Source organism: Rhineura floridana, chromosome 3, assembly GCF_030035675.1.
Source record: "Rhineura floridana isolate rRhiFlo1 chromosome 3, rRhiFlo1.hap2, whole genome shotgun sequence".
In the NCBI taxonomy this organism is placed as follows: Eukaryota; Metazoa; Chordata; class Lepidosauria; order Squamata; family Rhineuridae; genus Rhineura; species Rhineura floridana.
The window spans coordinates 8,787,870-8,807,877 of NC_084482.1; the positions used below are offsets into that span (position 1 = coordinate 8,787,870).

General features: G+C 44.8%; 1 protein-coding gene across 1 annotated transcript in view; it reads right to left on the minus strand.

Moving 5' to 3' along the window:
• Positions 1 to 3,944: 3,944 nt before the first annotated feature.
• KCND1 (potassium voltage-gated channel subfamily D member 1) overlaps positions 3,945 to 20,008 on the minus strand; it is a 112,575-nt gene continuing 96,511 nt past the window's right edge. Inside the window, exons 5-6 of the mRNA XM_061614259.1 lie at positions 19,719 to 19,963; positions 3,945 to 5,646 (exon numbers count right to left, since the gene is read on the minus strand). Coding sequence (XP_061470243.1) covers positions 5,430 to 5,646; positions 19,719 to 19,963 — 462 coding nt within the window. The 3' untranslated portion in view covers positions 3,945 to 5,429. The remainder of the gene's footprint in view (positions 5,647 to 19,718; positions 19,964 to 20,008) is intronic.

Genomic DNA, 20,008 nt, shown 5'->3' on the forward strand with positions numbered 1-20,008 from the left:
ATCACCACAGGTGAGAAGGTGTTTACAAGCCTAAATGCAGGCAAAATATGAGTAATGTACATGTGCTTGAGCCAGTCACAGAAGGAGTTCACCACATCATGAACTGTGAATGGATCCACCGACCCACTGCACCTTCTAAACATGCCAATCTATTTGTGTGAATTGGCCTCTTAAGCCTCCCCTGATCTGGAAAAGTATGGATGTCATTTCCCTTGGTGTAATTAAGTTACAACAATGGCAGGGGGCTGGGGGAAGAGATAAAGAGATGATGGCATCTTTTAAGGTTTCCAAGGCAGTGAGCCCAGGGAATAACATTCTCCCCGTGCAGAAATTTTAAAAAGGCATCACTGACCAAGAACTTTCAGGGCTGGTTCAAGGTTGGTGTCAGAACCTGAAAACCTAATGGTCATCCCCTGAATTAAATGTGGAGCACAATCTACTGGGAAGCTTCTGGTGCAACCAAGACTCATTGAGATGAACAGGAGCTGTACATGAACATTAGGAAGAGCCCTGTGCTCCAGGTTTTACAGGCTCTTGGGCAAGATGCCTTCATTGGGCTCCCTTCCTTAAGTGCCTGGTCCTCACCAGTGTGACTACTAGTGCTTGTCACTGCTCACATGCTTGGAAGAGAGCAGGTGAACAAGCATAGATATCAAGGAGGAAGAGGAGCAGGGCCACAGGGTGGCAGTAGGTCCCCTACTGTAGAGTGGGCCTCAGAAGCTGCCCACTTATGCCAACCCTACACTTACTGGAGTAAATCAAGGGTCTTGCTCAGGGATAGGAAAGCCTTCCAGATATTGTTGCTCAGTATGGCCAACAATCAGAGAGATGTAGTCCAGCAACATCTGGAGGACACCAGGTTTTCCATCTCTGGCCTAGTTAGTCCAACATACTGTTTCCAACAGCAGGCAACCTGATATTTTTGGAACTTCACAAGACAAGTATGAAGCCAAAAGCCTCACAGTATCCTTGCCTCTCAACATGGACCTTCTCGTTTGCCATCACAGCTAATAGCCGTTTATGCACTAATATTCTCCAGGAATTTGCTTAATCCATCTAAAATGCCACTTAAGCTAGTGGCCATCACCACATCTTGTGGCAGCAAATTCCAGTAGTTAATCTGGCCTTGTGTGGAGAAAATGGAATAGTATCTTTCCTCACTCTCCATATCTTTCATAATGTTTAAACCTCAGTTATGCCTCACTCTCCCATAGGAATAGCTCACCATTATCTACACTGACTGGCAATGTCTCTCCAAGGTTTCAGAAAGGCATCACGCTCAGCCCTATTTGGAGATGGCCGGGATTGAACCTGGGACCTTCTGCATGCAAAGCAAATGGAGGAACTTCCCACTGGCTTGTATCCCAAGATTTAGTTCTATCTCCCATTCCGCTATACAGCTGGTATAGCACAGTGTGGAGGACAGCCTGGCTGGGAATCCAGAGTCTGTGAGTTCAAATCCTGTGCAGCTGTGGGCAAGCTGCAGAGTCCCAAGGAGCCCAGTTGCCCCCCAGCTGGCAGGCTTGTGCAGCTGTGGCAAGCTGAGCAGGCCCTAGCCAGCTGGGGAGGACTAACCTCAAAGGGAGGCAAAGGTAAACCCCCTCTGAATACCGCTTACCATAAGTCGGGATCGACTTGAAGGCAGTCCATTTCCATTTCCCCCCCACTCAGCTCCCCTTAGAGCATCCCCCATTGTTTCTCAGGGAATACATGAAAAATTGCAGTGACTACATCTGTAACAAAGGGTGCTCCCAGATAACCTGATTATTGTGTACTCGTCCTGATTTGTCTGTGGGGAGGTTTGATGACGTGGCATCAGAGCACGTGTTATCTCACATTTTCCAGTGTATTTTCCTCTCATATCAAAAAGCCAAACGTTTTTGTGAAGTGGGTTTGTTGCACAAGACCTCCCAATCAACTGTAATTGTGCAACCTGAATTTGCCATTATGTGACTGAATCCCACCCCAAAGCAGCAACAGTCTGGAAGCGCCCTGGGGGGGGGAAATGCATCTTGTGATTTTTTTTTCTAGTCACAAAAGTGCCTGCGGCAGTGTTCCATGTGTGCCCCAGCTTAAAACATTAGCAGTACTCACATAAGAATGACACTTGTGTGCACAATTATTTACAGGAGTTAACCAAGAGTAGTCCATGCAATTGTCGTACTTGTAGTCTGCACTGGCTCTAAATGGCACTCACAATCCACATCTTGAGCAGTTTGGCACTTCGGCCCATCATACATTGGGAAACATGGAAGAAAGAGAAGGCAACCAGACGTTCTTTTGGTGAGGGGAGGAAAAAGCGTCCATGTCACCTAGGCCTCCATAGAGAACCCCAGTCACATGGACATGGACACATACCTCCAAGGCTAGGATTGCCACCTTTTCTCCTGAAAGACCATCTGCACCCTTAACAGATTTTTACTGGGGAGACACCAGGTGAAGATTTTCCCCACATAAATATGTGGTGGTACTGAAACATCACCCATTACAGTCTTGCCTATTAATGCCACAGAACATTTGTCAGACAAAGATGTAGCAACTCTGCCTGGGACAGAACCAAAAAAATCTGTTATGTAATGTATTCCATTGAGTAATTTGTGAGCACAACTGGGATGGAAGGCCCATAGACCCCCCTTTTTTTTTACCAACCTCTGGGAATACTGTGATCAGTTTCATGAGGTTGGAGGGTTGTTGTTAAGCCTTGAGGAAGTTAAGACATTGAGGCGCTGTCCTCTGTGCTGTACTTAGCAGGGAAAATAAAGTGGCACTTATGTTCAGGAGAAGGGAAATAGTTGCGTTCTGCACCAAACCCGTCCACATTGTGTCTTTCAGGTATCCCAGTTTGGGCGTTGGGGAAGGGGGAGCACACAACTGTAAAGTACAGATTAATTTTCCAGCAAGAATTTTGTATCACACTCCTGGGAGTCAAGAGTAAAATCTAGTGTTTAGGGACACATTCAAGATGGTTCCGGAAGTAAAACAGTGGCAAACAGCCAGAATGAATGCATCCTCAGATCTCTGTTTTTTAAAAAGAAGAATCTAGCTGGAGTGGAGATTTCTTTCCCAGTTCTGCAATTGAAAGCCAGCCAGACCAACAGCCTGATCCTATGCAAAATTACTTGGGAATAAGTTGCACTTTGTTCAGGTTGCACTTTATTCAGTGGGGCTTGCTCCCAGCTAAGTGTGCACAGGAGTAATTTAACGGGGGCCCTTGGATGTATTTCTCCATTTTTTGCCGTACAGAAATGCACAATGGAACATTCTCTCCAACTAAAGGATCCTTATTCTGGCTCTTCTTGCTTCCTGTCTATACCATGGTGCCTTTGCAGCAGCCCTTAAATCCCCTTAGGAGATATTTCCACCTCCTCTAGTGCCACTAATTCATTGCCCCCTGCAGACACTATGATTCCATTCAAAGTGCATTATAGTTAATTGATTAGCACTAAAGTGCCCTGAAGTAACTTGCTGGTAACTTCTTTAACTATCCAACAGGTGGAGATATTGCTTTGCTTAATTGTTGCAAGGAAACAACAATGTGGCTAAAAGAACCAAAGCCCTGGTGAGAAAGTAGATGAGGGTTGGGGGGGGGGAAGAGAGAGGATGGCCCTAGTATGCTCTATGTTCAGCATAGGCCTGTCCAAGGGTACTAGGTTTCAACACCCACTTAGATCCCACTAGTTTGCCAGCGCTGGGGACTAAGCTGAGGGATTTGGTCCCATGCATCATCACTCATGTTTACTGCTACTTTTCCCCAACAAGGCCTCCATTTTAATCCATCGGACCTTACTTCCCTCCTTCTCCCTAAGTGGTCACTGAATTCACTGGTGGGGCCGAGTCCTGGCTACCCCAGGCCATGCTTACTCCCCACCCCTAGCCAGGAGAGAGAATCCAAGACACTCAGCAAAAAAATAAAAATAAATCAAGACAAAGAGGGACAGCAGATCAAAAGAGAAAAAGGCTGTTCCTGTTGAGAGAATAACCTTTTCTGGACGCTGAGAGCTAGCCAATTTGATACATGCGATGGGACTTGTTGCTTGCCCGATACCTAGAACGGTATCCGTTATTCCACCAAAGTTCCTTTTCTGCTTTCTGCCAAGGTCAGTCCCTTCTCCGGTTAATGAATGCTGTGAGGTTTATAGGATCAAGAGTCAAGTCTCTCTCTTCATAGTAACTCTAAAAAAAGTCCGGAGAACTGCAGACCATCATCCTGCTCTGCAGGTTTGGTTCAGTTCTTCACAGCATATCTTCAGTCAGGGTAGGTGGGTGGGTAAGGTGGGGATGGGGACACAGCTACCCATGCCATGTGATGCTTTGTAGCCGTAGATTCAGGAATCCCACTCTTGGAGGTATTATACACATGCACAGTCTTAATGCTACACAGTGGGGTGCAGGCGTGTGTGTATGGGGGCGTGATGCATGAGATTCCCATGAGGTGTAGTGTTTTGGTGCAATAGACTCTTTTCTTTTAAAGTGCAGTTTCCATGTTACAGAACAGGTACTGAGGATGGAGAGAAAGAAGGCAGAGAGAAAGAGAGAGAGACAGAGGCTTTATAAGGCTCCATCCATCCCAGAAATGGCTCAGCCGGGAGAGGCAGATGGAAAAACTGATTGGAAGCTTAGTTGACTCTGGGTTTTTTTTTTCCTTTTCTTTTCACCCCTTTCCCCACAGGCGACCTCGCCCTCAGCTGGAATAAACTCCAGAATCCCTTCCTTTGATCACGAGGGCATACTTCCCCCAATCGTGTTTGGGACCAGAATCCAAGAGCCCTGAATCTCAGAGCTCTCTTTCTGCAAATGTGCATCACTAGCACATCACCCTCTCTTGGCCACACGGACCAAAGAAGAGTCTTGCAATCCCACTATTAAGACACCCTCTGCCCCCCACAGCCATGGATAAGGCCCAGGAGGAGTCCTTGATCTCTATCCCTGCTGCTCCAATGCCCCAAACCTTGTTTTACTCTCAAGAGTCCAAACAGGAATGTTACTCAACCCTAAGCCCTTGCCCTGTTCCCAACTTAGGGGATAATAGGTTTGGTAGAGCGTGAAACAGTCTTCAGGATATGTTCCCTATTACCATGGAGGTCTGCCAGCTGGAATCTAGTTTTCCCTGCATCACTCCACCCCTCTGCAGTTGCATAGCATCTGGGATCCACCTCCCCTCTTATATGGCTTTGATTGCAGAGGGGGAGCTGGGCAGGCATCAGAACCCCTTGCTCACCAGCTCCCCCTGTTGGTGGCCAACGATATCACCTCTAAAAAAAAAACTGACACACATCCCGCTGATCTCCAGCTTGCAGCTAAACGGGCAGGGTGGGAGGCTCGTGCAGAGGACCCCTTTCCCAGCTCATAAGCAGGACCCAGATGGCCAGTAGTGACTCTGGGCAGAGAAAGGAGTCAGGACAAGCACCCCACCCCACCCCAGTCTCCCCTTACAAGGAAGAGATCTTGACAGTCTCGTGGAGTATGTAAGGGGTGGAGAGGTTGGAATTGCGTAGGGGCCCACCAGGGCCTCCAGGGGAAGGGGGCTGGCTCTCATCTGGTGTGTTGGCAGGAGGGGTTGGGATGCAGATGATGGCTGCTGTGAAGTCTGTGGTGTCACAGTTCAGCTTCAAGTTGTCGTGGGTCTTGGCGTTCAGGTTGGAGCGGCTGGGACACAAGAAGAAAGAGAGATCATGATGCAACTGGTCTTCTTAACATCCATGCTTAGTTCCCACCACCCCACCCAAGGCTCTATCCTGGTCCTGGAACTAGCTTTTCAGGACCTATTTCTGGAACATATGAGAATTTTTTTTAAAAAGAGAGTGCCTTTGATTATTCACAGCAATGGTGAGGAACCTGTAGTCCTCCAGATGCTGCTGGACTTACAACTCCCATCATTCCTGATCACTGGACATACTGGCTGGGGCTGATGGGAGTTGGAGTCCAACAACATCTGCAGGGAACATGTGGTTTCCTGTGAGGTCTGAAGCCCGGCACCTCTTTGATTGTGAAAGGAATTGTTCCCAGTCCCATCCATCATTCATTGTCCCATCTCTGTGACACTGTCCACTTGAGCACTTTCATCCATTTTCACTGCCCACTGGCAAGCATTTAATAGTACAATTAGCACATATTTAGTGATCTGTGTATACATCACATTTTGCACGCATAGTAACAAAGTCCAGTTCTTGTGCCAATTTTTTTTCGTAACCCATCATTGTTCTCATGGCAAGAGAAATGATACCTTGGAGGACAGGATCCAGAGTAGTAGGGATCAGCAACCGGAGTCCCCTAGGCCAAGTTCAGCCCTAAAGATTGAAGTAGTGTGTATGTGGGGGTTGTCACATCTCCAAGAACAGAATTTATTGGCAGGTCACGTTAAGGTGGGGATGAGGAACCTCAGGGCTGGGGCCAAATACAGCCCTCCAGGCCTCTCTCTCTGGCCCTCAGGACTTTCCCCACCGGTGCTTTGCACCCTCCAGGAGTGTTTTTGCCTGGCTGGAACATGTCCTTCAACTGTGATCATGCCTCCTATTTTCCTGGATGGAGGATGGAGAGGGGTTTGTGAGTGTTATAGAAGCTAGCCTATTATGCCAAGGTAACATTTACTTTCATTGCTCTGCCCACTTTTGCCTCTGGCTCTGCATACCCCTGGAAAGTTGCCCAAGAGGGATTATGGCCCTCGGGCTGAAAATGGTTCCTCATCTCTGCTTTAAGGAAAGAAGGTTACAACCCTGACGGGCTCTAGGTTTGAGGAGGCCTTTGGCAAAGTGCCATCTGTGTGCTCCCCTCTCCTTCCTCAGCCATGGGCCGACCTGATGGTAGCAGCAAGCAACTGTGAGTCAGATTTCCCACAATGCCTCCAAGCAATGGTACATCAAGTACTCCAGAGTGCTGTGGGAAATTAAGAATGCATTTTCTGCCACTCGGTGTGGGGGGCAGGCTTAGAGCAGATATTAATGCTGGTGGGCCCTGCTGTAGTGCTAGAGCCGCAGCGACTGGCCGAGTGGTGCGTGCTGATGCCAGGCCTGGTTAAGATGCTGTTCTCCCCACTCCTCCTCACATCACTCTCTTCCCATAGTGCCCCCCCCTCAGGAAAACTCATTGGTGACCCAAAGTACACACTAACCATGGAAACATAATCAAAATGTGGACAGAAAGGTCCTACAGCAGGCACTCGGGCAGAAAGGGTCTAACTTAACCAGCTCATTGGCACACCAGTTTCCTATGTGAAGGGATTTTAATTTAAAAAAAAATAAAAATGGAGGGCCAGTCAGTCATTTGAATCGTCACCTACGGTCTGAAGCTGTAAAGCTTAGCCATAGGGTTTCCACCTCAGTTAGAAGCCTTCCCCAATCTGGTGTCCTCCAGACACTGTTGGACTATAACTAGATTTTTTCCCTCACAGATGATGAGAGCCAAGTTTCCATGTGAAACAGCATTCCATTTCTCCCCTCCCTTGTTTGGTGCAGGGGTGCTGAGTTTGGTTGGTGATAGTAAGGGCCATCCATACGACTGTATAATCTGCAATGTTATTGCTTTGTGTCCTCATTAATTAACTGTTGTCCATATGACATTGCAAACTAGTATGGATTTTTGTGTTCACAAATCCACATTAGAAATACCACCGAAAAACCAATATACTTTCCTAAACCGAATCAATCGTATTAACATCTGTACGCTTGGATGCAATGCCACAGACTTTCCTGCAATAGGCATTCCATGGGCATTCCTCCCTCATATGCCAAGCCCCTTGTCTCCTTCCCACCCAATAGCACATCCACAAACCTGAGCATGTGTGGGAATTAAATATATATATATTTATATATATATACGTTTCTGCGCTCTTCCGAAAAAGCGCACGAAAAGCAAACACCCATTATGGACCAATCACTGAAAAGGGGCTGGCTTTGGGGAGTGGCCAATACTAAAGCAATTTAGATCCCAAAAAAAGCCCATAGATATAGATGCTTGATAATCGGCTTTTCACAATAATCTGACTGCAAACAGGACATGTATGGATCTCGAGGTCACTAACCGAATATGGAAAATGAGGATTTTGCAGTTAGGTATGGATGGCCCCCCAATGTAAAAGCTGTACACTCAAATATACATGCACGTAAACACCTCTGAGACAAAAAGTAGTGGAGGAGACTGAGCTGTGTAGCAGGCTCAGTATACTTCTCCATAAGTGTGACCTTCTTCAGTTCTCTTTGGAGAGAAGGTGTTGTTTTTTAGAACTGTGCCAGGCCAGCTTAACCATTCCTTATAGCTATTTTTCTTCATATCTATCTACAAAAGGCCATCTTTAAAATAGTGCCTTATTCCCCTCGCTCTCATTCACGGATGTGGGGCTGAACATTTTCCAGTGCTTTATTTTTTCACAGAAAATAATCCATTTCATAAGGTCATTAGTAACCATGAATGGATGCCAGTTACAAATGCAATTATTAGGCAAACTTGGCAGTCTCAATGTGTTTAACTTTGTCTACAACAACACGGTCAGAATCCTAAATGCAATAATACAGAGACTAGTACATAGGGACCAAGGGAACTATTACAACAACTATTGTATAGAAATAGAAGAGGATAATAAAAAAGGTAGAACAAGAGGTTTATTCCAAAAGATTAGAGAAATTAAAGGAAATTTTAAATTGAGAGTAGGGATGTTGAATAATCAACAGGAGAATACACTGACTGACCAATATGAAATAAAAGGAAGATGGAAGCAATACACTGAAGAACTATATAAAAGAGATGCAAGGATGACAGATTTATTCATGGAGGAACTGTATGATGATGAACCACAAATATTAGAATGCGAGGTGGAAGCTGCTCTTAAAATACTTGGAAGAAACAAATCACCAGGAATAGATGGCATACCGATAGAGTTGCTACAGGTTACTGAGATGGAATCTGTCCAAATTTTGACAAAAAAATGTCAAGAAATATGGAAAACTAAACAATGGCCCATAGACTGGAAGTGTTCAATATATATCCCAATTCCAAAGAAAGAGAATCCCAGGGAATGCAGTAATTATCGAACTATTACCTTAATATCCCATGCAAGTAAAGTAATGCTCAAGATTCTACAACAAAGGCTCTTACCATATATGGAGCGAGAAATGCCAGATATCCAAGCTGGATTTAGAAAGGAAAGAGGCACCAGAGATCATATCGCAAACATATGTTGGATAATGGAACAGACTAAGGAATATCAGAAGAAAATCACCCTGTGCTTTATAAATTATAGCAAAGGCTTTGATCATGTAGATCACGGTAAACTATTGTTAGGAATAAAACCACCTTTGGGCCAACAATGGGTTCGGAGGCACTTGCGAGGCTTTGTGAACCAAAGTTGCAAAGCACGATGGAACACCGAGGGACGGGAGGGGGAGCACAGCTGCTCTAAGTTTCGTTTCCTTTCCTGGGAACTTAGCCCTAAAGGTGCCTACCAGTCCACAACAATGTTTTGAGAACATAAGCACTCGGCTGTCCTTGAATGTTTTACACAAGTGCCTTGTAAATAATCAGAGGCTTGTATTGCTTTCTGAATTCTCTCTGTATAGTCCCTTAGAAATGTAGCAATAGGATCATATAGGATTACTGATAAATGACCTTTACAGGCCACATGTATTTTCCTGTGTATATGTTCTCTTGTTTTATGACCCCCAACGTGTCAAAACACCCCCTCTCCCTGGCCCTTATCTTAGAACATATTGCTCATGAGTCCGAATCCAAAGGAAGGACAACCTGACATCTGATATGTAGCAACTGATATGTGGCCTGGGTCTGTTACTTGTCTCATATGTTATGTTACATTCTGTTTAGAGATGATTATTGATGTTTTGCTTATAGAACCTATATATTGGCATTAGTAAAAATAAATGGGGCTCTTTCATTCTTGCCAGGCTGTTGTGCCTGTGGGAGATTGAGGCCACTTTTTGATCAAGAAGTTGTGTGTGTATCTTTACTTGGTACCTGGCTGAAATCCCAGCAGTTAATCAGGTTCTCCTCAGCTTGCACTTCCACTCGGGAATTGAGGTGAGCAACACACCGCTTTGGCGGGTGCTAAACATAGCCTCAACACTATGGAATGCTCTAAAAGAAATGGGGGTGCCACAGCATCTGATTGTTCTGATGTGCAACCTATACTCTGGACAAGAGGCTGCTGTAAGGACAGAATATGGAGAAACAGATTGGTTCCCCATCGGAAAGGGTGTGAGACAGGGATGTATTTTATCACCCTATTTATTTAATCCATACACAGAACATATCATATGGAAAGTGGGATTGGACCAAGATGAAAATTGGAGGAAGAAATATCAATAATTTAAGATATGCAGATGATACCATACTACTAATAGAAACTAGTAATGATTTGAAACAAATGCTGAAGGAAGTTAAAAGCACAAAAGCAGGACTACACTTGAACATGAAGAAGACTAAAGTAATGACAACAGAAGACTTATGCAACTTTAAAGTCGGCAATGAAGATATTGAACTTGTCAAGGATTATCAATACCTTGGCACAGTCATTAACCAAAATGGAGATAATAGTCAAGAAATCAGAAGAAGGCTAGGACTGGGGAGAGCAGCTGTGAGAGAACTAGAAAAGGTCCTCAAATGCAAAGATGTATCACTGAACACCAAAGTCAGGATCATTCAGACCATGGTATTCCCGATCTCTATGTATGGATGTGAACGTTGGACGTGAAAAAAGCGGATAAGAGAAAAATCAACTCATTTGAAATGTGGTGTTGGAGGAGAGCTTTGCGTATACTATGGACCACAAAAAACACAAATAATTGGGTGTTAGATCAAACTAAATCAGAACTATCACTAGAAGCTAAAATGATGAAACTGAGGCTATCATACTTTGGACACATAATGAGAAGACACTAGAAAAGACAATAATGCTGGGAAAAACAGAAGGGAGTAGAAAAAGAGGAAGAGCAAACAAGAGATGGATTGATTCCATAAAGGAAGCCACAGACCTGAACTTGCAAGGTCTGAACCAGGTGGTTCATGACAGATGCTACTGGAGGTCGCTGATTCATAGGGTCATCATAAGTCATAATCGACTTGAAGGTACATAACACTCACATGCACACACAACAAAAACAGGCTAAATTAGGTCACTTTCTAAGGCAGGAATGGGGAATCTATGACCCTCCAGATGTTGCTAAACTACAACTCCCATCATCCCTGGTCATTAGCCATGCTTGCTGGGGCTAATGAGAGTTGTAGTTCTGCAACATCTGGAGGGCCAAAGGTTCCTCACACCTGCTCTGGAATATCAGAAAATGTTTCCAATGCAAACTGGACATTTTCTGATGTAAATTGTCCTACACGCATTACCCTGATAAGCATAGGAAAATTTTCTGATTAATTTTTTTCCAAAAAATCCACATCACTGCTCTCATCCCTGCAAGGATCCTAACAGCTCTTCCTCACTTTTAAATTGTTACTTGGCTATGACAATATATAGTAACTCCTATACAAGAGGACTCCAGTTTGCACTTCCGAAGGGCTTGAGGGTCACTGGCCATTATATATGTGTTCCCCACCTGGTTTCAATGTGAGGGCTAAACCTTGGAACATGGGAAGTAAAGGATAAAGCTAAAGAGATCCATACGGATAAGCAGGCTTTTGCACAGGTATCACTTGCTGAATCGGGCACCATAGGATGATACAGAATGCACCTCTGTCTAGGTATGTTTCCTGTCTGTGGGCTGAGTTTTCAAATGCTCATCCTCACTCTCATCTGGTTCAATCACTTATGCAACCAACCTTTTTATAAAGTAGGATGAGAACTAGAAGTGGGGTGACTTTAAAGACTGCTGTAAGGCGCTTTCATGGCCTAGAGTCCAGTTCATCAGATGCATAATCCTCAGTTGCAGGTATGGTTGTAAGGGGTGGGTGTGAGTTGAAAGCAGTGGAGTGAGAGGGAAATGAAATGTACAGAAATACAGACAGCGATAATTCAATTGGAGTCATAATGTATGCAGGTGACCCTTTACAACACCAGTGATGGGCAACAAAAACAATAAACTTGGTGACGGTGAGTAAATATCTGCAGTAGAAAAGGCAACTCTTGTCTCTGTTCAGACCCAAATGGACAAGTGCAGCATGCCTCATCACCAGATCCCACACATCTGAAATCAGGGGAAAGAGTTTAAAAGGTCAAAGCATGCAGCTTCCAGAAGGGTTTGAGCCCAAGCAACTTATTAAAAAAAAAAAAAGAGTTGCTCGTTCATGTTACTAGTGTCTGATTGGGATATAGGAGGCAGCAACCAAGGTTGATTCTCTGTATATATACTGCTGGCATCTCTTGCCACTAAGGAATCGAGACACTGTTCCCAGCAGGGTAAAGCGTAGCATGCTATATCTATGATTCTCAGACTCTGAAGCCAATGCACAGTTACAATAAAGGTTTGGCTATAATCGCTTTCTGTGGTGCTGCAAGTCTGATGCCAGCAGGTGGCAGCAGAATCCACACTTCACAAAGGCCCTCTAAAATACAGTATGCCACTGAGTTCAGCGGTACTAGAGACATGCAGCCTAAAAATTGGCTAGTCCCACCCCACCTTGTAAACTTATATTCAGCCCAGCTGCCTTCCTGGTTCCCTGACTGGTTCCCTTGCTTCTCTGCATCTGTTGCAGAGCTTCTTCAACTCCTAGATCCTAAAGGGGTTCCCCCTATCTCACATCTCCCTCTTTTCCTTGGCTAACTCATCTGCCCATCTTTCTTTCAGTTCCCAGCTCACCAGTCCCCCTTCATCCAGCCATCCTCTCCCTTTTGCTCTCTTGCTCTGCTTCCCAGTCCTCAGCACCCTGGTCTATCCTGCACCTCAGAGCCCTTCTGCCCATGGACAGTACAGTGTGGATGTATAGTTTATACTGGAGAGGCAGTGTGGTGTAGTGGTTAGAGCAGCCTTTCCCAACCAGTGTGCCTCCAGATGTTGTTGGACCACAACTCCCATCAGCCTCAGCCAGCATTGCCAATGGCTGAGGCTGATGGGAGTTGTGGTCCAACAACATCTGGAGGCACACTGGTTGGGAAAGGCTGGGTTAGAGTGTTGGACTAGGACCTGGGAAGCCAGGGTTCAAATCCCCAGTCAGCCATGAAGCTCATTGGGTGACTTTGGGCCAGTCACCGCCTCTCAGCCTAACCTACCTCACAGGGTTGTTGTGCGGATAAAATGAGGAGGAGAGCCATGTACACCACCATGAGCTCTTTGGAGAAAAGGTGGGATAAATGAACTAACTACATGAGGTTTTTGTTCATCAGCCATAGTTCAATTTCAGAGCATCTCCCTTGCATGCAGAAGGTCCTAAGTCCAATCCCCGGCATCTCCAGGTCGGGCTAGGTGAGACTCCTGCCTGAAACCCTGGAGAGCTTCTCCTAGTCCATGTAGACAGTACTGAGCTGGATGGAGCAGTAGTCTGACTCAGTATAAGGCAGCTTCCTATGTTCCTATGGCTACTCGTTTCCTTTCCAGCAACCACACTCTTTGCTCAACATTATATGACCAAGCCTTCCCCCTCAGCTGTTAGAGTGAATATCTACTGGTATCGAAGCAGCTCAGCCAATTACTTGGGGGAGTGGGGCAGGTTTGTAACTCAGTTTATAGCCAATTGTGTCTTTCTCTTGCTATATGGCACCCTGTTCCTCCTGCAAGAGAGCTCTGTATGTGGCACAGAGTCATCACAGAGATGTAATGAGTGCAAAGGTTGTCTAGTATAAATCACAAAACTCCTCAGACTTCAAATATCCCCAGCGGGTGCTTATCCCAACTCACTAGCTTGCTTCATCACCCATCCCTTCTTCCAGCTAGGAAACACTTCCAGATATCCAAGCTATGACTGCTTTGCTACAACCAGCTCTTATCCTTTCCCTACAGGACACCAATAAGCAGTCTGCCATCCTCCCTTTTTGTGACATCTCTTTCAGATATCTGAAACCATATCCACGATTTCCCCCTTAATCTTCTTTTCCCTCAGCTATTCATATCCGGCTCCTTCAGACTTTCGTCATTCCTTCAACACCCTCAGTAATCTCCCCTGAATCATTCTTGAAAATGTGGACACAAGTTTAAATCGTCATGATAGTGGTGCAAGTTGCCCCCTGCCCCATATCACAATTATCCTGCTTTGGTCAACACAATCCGAAATAGCCTTGGCCTTCTCTCTGCTCTGATGCAATAGCATCACATTGCAGACTCTTTTCGATCAGTCTGCTATAACCTTAGATCTACAGTCCTCAAAACAGGAGATGGGACTCCCCAAGGAAGTGAAAACAATCATGTGGGGAAGTGCAGACTTTTTGTCTCCCATCCTTCCCACCTCATCTTTCTCACAGAAAGGAGCTCACCAATTCAGATGTATTACAGCAAGCAGCCAGAAGAGGCTTCAGTGGACCATATGTACAGATTGGCACTCAGCCAGGGACCTCAAGGTTGTATTCAACTAACTCCTACTCAGAATAGACCCACTGAAATTAACGAAGCTAAGTTAGCCATGTCTATTAACTTAAATAGGTCTACTCTGAGTAGGACTAGCATTGACTGCCACCCTAAGGGCCAAACCACATGTGATGCTAACAGCATAATATAAGGAGTCACTGCACTGTGTCTGTGTCCACTGCGAAATAATTTCCATTGAGTTCAATAGGTTTGACTTCCAGGGAAGTGTGTATAAGGTTTCAACCTGAAAGCATCACTTGCAGTTGCATCAATCTTGCTTATTGATTGTAAAGAGCAGCTGCAGACTGGGTGATTAGGATCAGGACCACAACACATGGGGAGGGAGAGTCACCCTCTCATTCCTTCTGCATGCTGCAGTCTTGCTGAAGAGGGCTCCTCTTCCCAAGCTTTATGTGGCACAGAAGGAACTGGGAGGCAGCAATCCTACATACACTTTCTTCGGAGCAGGTCTCGTTGAACTCAGTGGGGCTTACTTCCAAGTGAATATGCACAGGATTTGGCTGCTCAGCTCCAATACACTAACTAAATCAGGGTTGCCAGTTGCTTATCATTTTTATGGACTGTACATATTTTAAGAACTTTGTCAATAACAAGGAAAACACTTAATATGGACAGAGTTTGTCTGCTTCTGAAACCATTTATTTATGTATTTATTTATTAAAATTATGTCCCATCCTTCCTCCCAAAGGAGCCCAGATACTAGATCAGACTATATACTATATATATACTACAACCAGACATATACTAGATCAGACCAACGATTTATTTATTTTAAATAGCCCAATATTGCCTACTCTGACTGGCAGAGACTCTTCAGGGTCTCAAACAAAGTTCTCTCCTATCACCTGCTACCTGAACCTTTTAACTAGAGATAACAGAGATTGAACCTGGCACCTTTTGCATGGAAAGCATATGCTCTACCACCGAGCTTAGGTTTGTGTATCCAAGTCAACTTGGGAGGAAAACCAAAAAACAGCTGTGTTTTTGAGGAAATAAAGGGCTTCTGCAGCATATAACATCAGTAAGTACACTACCTAAAAATTCCAACCTAATAAGGGAAAGTTGTTGTGTATAATAGCCTTTGCCGACCTGGTGCCCTCCAGGTATTTTGTGCTGGGTCTGATGGAGCTATAGTGATCTAAAACATCTGGAGGGCACCAGGATGGCAATGGCAAGACTGTAAACTGTCATGCATAGAGTTGCCTCATGTGTCAGGCCCGCAGAAAAATGACAACCATCGGAGTTATTAGTTGTGCTGGTAGAGTGGTTAGAGTGATGGATGGGAATGGCAGAGACCCAAGCTCTAATCCACTCCATTCAAGTTTACTAGGTGACCTTGGGCTGGTCACCATCTCTCAGTCTCACCTAATTCAAAAAAGATGTTTTGAGGATGAAACAGGAGAGGAAAAACCAAGTATACCATCTTGAGCTCCTTGGAGGAATTGGGGTGGGTGGATTATAAATGAAATAAATAAATCATCCTACTTTAATAATGAACTGAATGTTTAAAACCATTACTTTTTCCATGCACACCTACCCTCACACACACCTGGACTGGAGTAATATATTGTGGGTACAGCAAGCTCTTTGGAATACCATTTATTTTTGCCAACCTGGTGCACTGAAAGAGCAAACTACCTATAATTTATCTGGCTACCCTATTGACTAACTAGGGAGTAGGGCCTACTGCTTCTGAATAAACATGCGTGCTGGGTATACCTTCCCTTGCCTGAAGCCAGTAAGCTAAGCCCCCAGCTGTAGACCACGAAGGGTGAGGACCTGTGGCCCTCCAGATGTTGCTGGACCATCTTCCATCATGCCCAACCACTGTGGGTCTCATGGAAGGTGGAGTCCAACAACAGCTTGAGGGCCACAGGTTCCCCCATTCCTGCTGCAGGGGAAGACCAAAAAACTCCAACCTTCCCAGGCAGCTTGACCTCCACGGATAATCCTTCCAGGAACGGTCCAGGCTGGGCTCCTTTTTGGCAGCAGAGCCCCACAGGCAGAGCACATGGAGAAGCCTGCAATGCTCCTCCAGTAATGGTAGGCAAAGAGCACAGCAAGGGGATGATCAAGCACCCAGGTAGGAAGTCCATTCCCACCATTTCACAGATGAAAGTAGGGACACTTCTTATGTACTGATATAACAGGGCTGAGGAACTTGTGGCCCTCCAGATGTTGCTGGACTCCAACTCCCATCAGCCCCAGCCAGCATGGCCAATGGCCAGGGATGGTGTAGTTCAGGAGCACCTGGAAGACTGCAAGTTCCCCAGCCCTGATCCATAACATCCTTCTATTCCCACACCTGAGTCTTTCAGCACCACTGTTACACATTGCTGAAGACCCTCCTTCCCTGCCCACAATATATTATTTTCATTTACTCTGTAATAGCCTGTCCTGCTGCTAAAGAACTGCAGCAGGTTTTATCAATAAGCTGGTCATCAATGTTCCTTTTCCAAAAAAAGAAAAGAAAAGCCTAAGAATGTTTAATTGTACAATTGAGCTGGTTGTATTTACGGTGCAGCTGCCCTGTAGATACATCCAGATCCATTCTACAATTAAACAAATTTTATCCCTCTGCAACAATTCTTAGCTAGATAAGCCATTATGGAATTATGTGCATATATTTATACATATTTCTGTCCAAGAGTCTTCAGATGATGAGACAGAGCTACAGCAGCCTTGTTCCCATGGTCATTCATAGCATCATTCCCATGGGCATTATGTAGGCTGGAGAGAGCCTTGCCATTGGAGAGGCTTTTTTTAGAGTTACAAATCAGGAAAAACAAACCATCTGCTACCTCGTCTAAAGTAAGGGAAATGAACTGCCCCACTGCTCTGAAAATGTGTAAGAAGGCAATCAAACCTCCCCTCCCCCTTTTAATGTGGACAAACAGTCCTGTGAATTTGTTTCTTTTGGGGAGGTGGATTTTCAGCTCAGCGGTAGCTGGGATCTACTACTGGGTCAAAATCTGTACTGTAATTTTACTGCATTACACATAATATGGTTTAATAACATAAGAAGAGCCTGCTGGATCAGGCCCATGGTGCATCTAGTCCAGCATCCTGTTCTCACAGTGCTAACCAGATGCCCATGGGAAATCTGAAAGCAGGACTTGAGTGCAAGAGCATTTTCCCCTCCTGCGGTTTCCAGCAACTGCTATTCAGAAGCATACTGCCTCTGACTATGGAGGCAGAGCATAGCCGTAATGGCTAGTAGCCTTTAATATCATTATGCCCAATGAACTTGTCTAATCCTCTTTTAAAGTCATCCAAGTTGGTGGCCATCATTGCCTTTTGTGGGAGGAAATTTCATAGTTTAACTATGCTCTCTGTGAAGAAGTACTGTACTTTCTTTTGTCTGTCCATCATCTTCCAGCATTCAGCTTTATCGGATGTCCACAAGGTCTAGTGTTAATGAGAGAGGAATAAAAGCTTTTCTCTGTCCGCTTTCTCCAATGGTGTGCAACACTTTATACACTTCTATCATCTCACCTCTGACTCGCCTTTTCTCTAAACTAAAAACCCCCAAATGCCGCAACTTTTCCTCATAGCGGAGTTACTCCATCCCTTTGTTCATTTTGGTTGCTCTTTTCTGAACCTTTTCCAGCTCTACAATACGCTTTCTGAGATGAGGGGACCAGAACTGTACACAGTATTCCAAATACAGCCGCACCGTAGATTTATATAATGGCATGATGATATCAGCAGTTTTATTTTCAATACCTTTCCTAATGATCCCTAGCATGAAATTTGCCTTTTTCACAGCTGTCGCACACTGGGAAATAAGTAAAATAAAATTCAAAAAGCATTTTGGGGCTAAATGCACTTTGGGACTAATGAATGGTCCTAGGTCTAATAAGTTTGAAGATATGCCTTGGCCATCCCTAAAATAAATAACTGATAATAACTTGTGTGTGCATTTAACAAAATTTTTAAAAGTTACTTAAACTTCTCCCCCAGATAAATGTGGACAAAATGCAGATAAATGTTTTACCAGAGTACCAGAAAACAGAGACACTTTCTGTTGGTGCCATTTAGAACACATGGCATGCTGTACTATAGCTGTGCAAATAAGAATGTGCATCCTCTGACAGGGATTCATCCTGCCTCCATCCCTTCCTTCTCCCTGAGTGTGCTAATGCATGGCGACACTAAAAATTATCTAGCAGGTGACAGATGGACTGCAGTCAAAGTTTTGGCCACCTGCCCCCTCCCACATTTGAAGCAGTTGTCTCTCATTTTTCACTCTGCTCATGCATTAACATTCTTCTGTCCCCAATTCTCAAGACCAGGAGGATTCTGGGCTGTGGACGGCATTGGCGTCTTCACTCAGACAGGCTGCAGTTCCCTCCTCTAAGATTAGTGGCCTGCTTGGTGTAATGAGTGAGGAACCGGCACCTGGCCTGTAAGATTTAAGAGTTTGTATACCAGCACGGGCCCCTCCAGGCTGGTGTTTTATTCCAGGTGTATTCTGAAACATATTCCTGACACAAATAAAGTAGTGCATTCATGGTGGATTTATTCTGATTTTGTTGGTTCTGTGATGCTTCCCCAATGCTACCACATTATTGCTGTCTGGAGAGGCTGTAGCACAACAAAAGCAGGACAGAAATAAACCAGAACATTTGTCGTGTAAAAAACTACGGGATTTCAGCAGGAAGTTACAAGATATGCACTGACTGGAATTGACTGCTCCAAAACTTTTGCAGGTGCAAATAGTATTGGAAGTGAGATTGCATGTGACCGCCTCCATAGCATCAAAATCATCATGGACTCTGTGGCCTTATAGACTCCTTCCAACTCTACTATCCTATGATTCTATGATCATGAATGAATAAAAAGGGATATCAGAAGGGACCCCATGATATCTGAAGGAGGCAGAAGAAATCCTTCTAGACCCATGTGAAAACAAACAGTGTCTCAGATGCATCCATCTTATAGTGTTCTTTGCTCCAACAATATTTCCAGTAAGACTGTTCCAAAATTTGACACCTCTACTTGTTAAAAAATTAAAAAATAAATCCTGATATCTAACCTATGTTTGTTAAAGCCAAGCTTGTATTGGCTGGTTCTTGATACACAGTCTCCTTCCATTTAACATGTTTATATCCCTGTTCTGTTTTATATCCCCCTGCAGTTAACATGCATGGCCAAAGCTGACATGGGAAAAGGAACTACGCAAACATGACATAACTGAACTTCCGTCCCCACTAGCAGAGGGCAACAGTATGCAAACATAACCCTTACCTCTGGGGGGCAGCACTTTTCTGACTGTTCAATGTATCCAGCTCCTGAGCACTGGCACGGCTCACTGACGTCGTGGAGTTGGTTAGACGGGTGGTGCGGCGTTTGGTGCGGCGGGGGCAGCATGAGGTGCTTAGACCCCCTTTGCCTCCTTGGGAGGAGAGAGAAGTACTGCGGCTGGTGCGGTAGCCCAGGGGTTCACTCAGGCAAAACTCACTGTAGGAGTGTTCATCAGTAAACTCGTGACTCTACATGTGGGGTGGAATGGCAGAGAAAGAAAGCAATGTTACCGA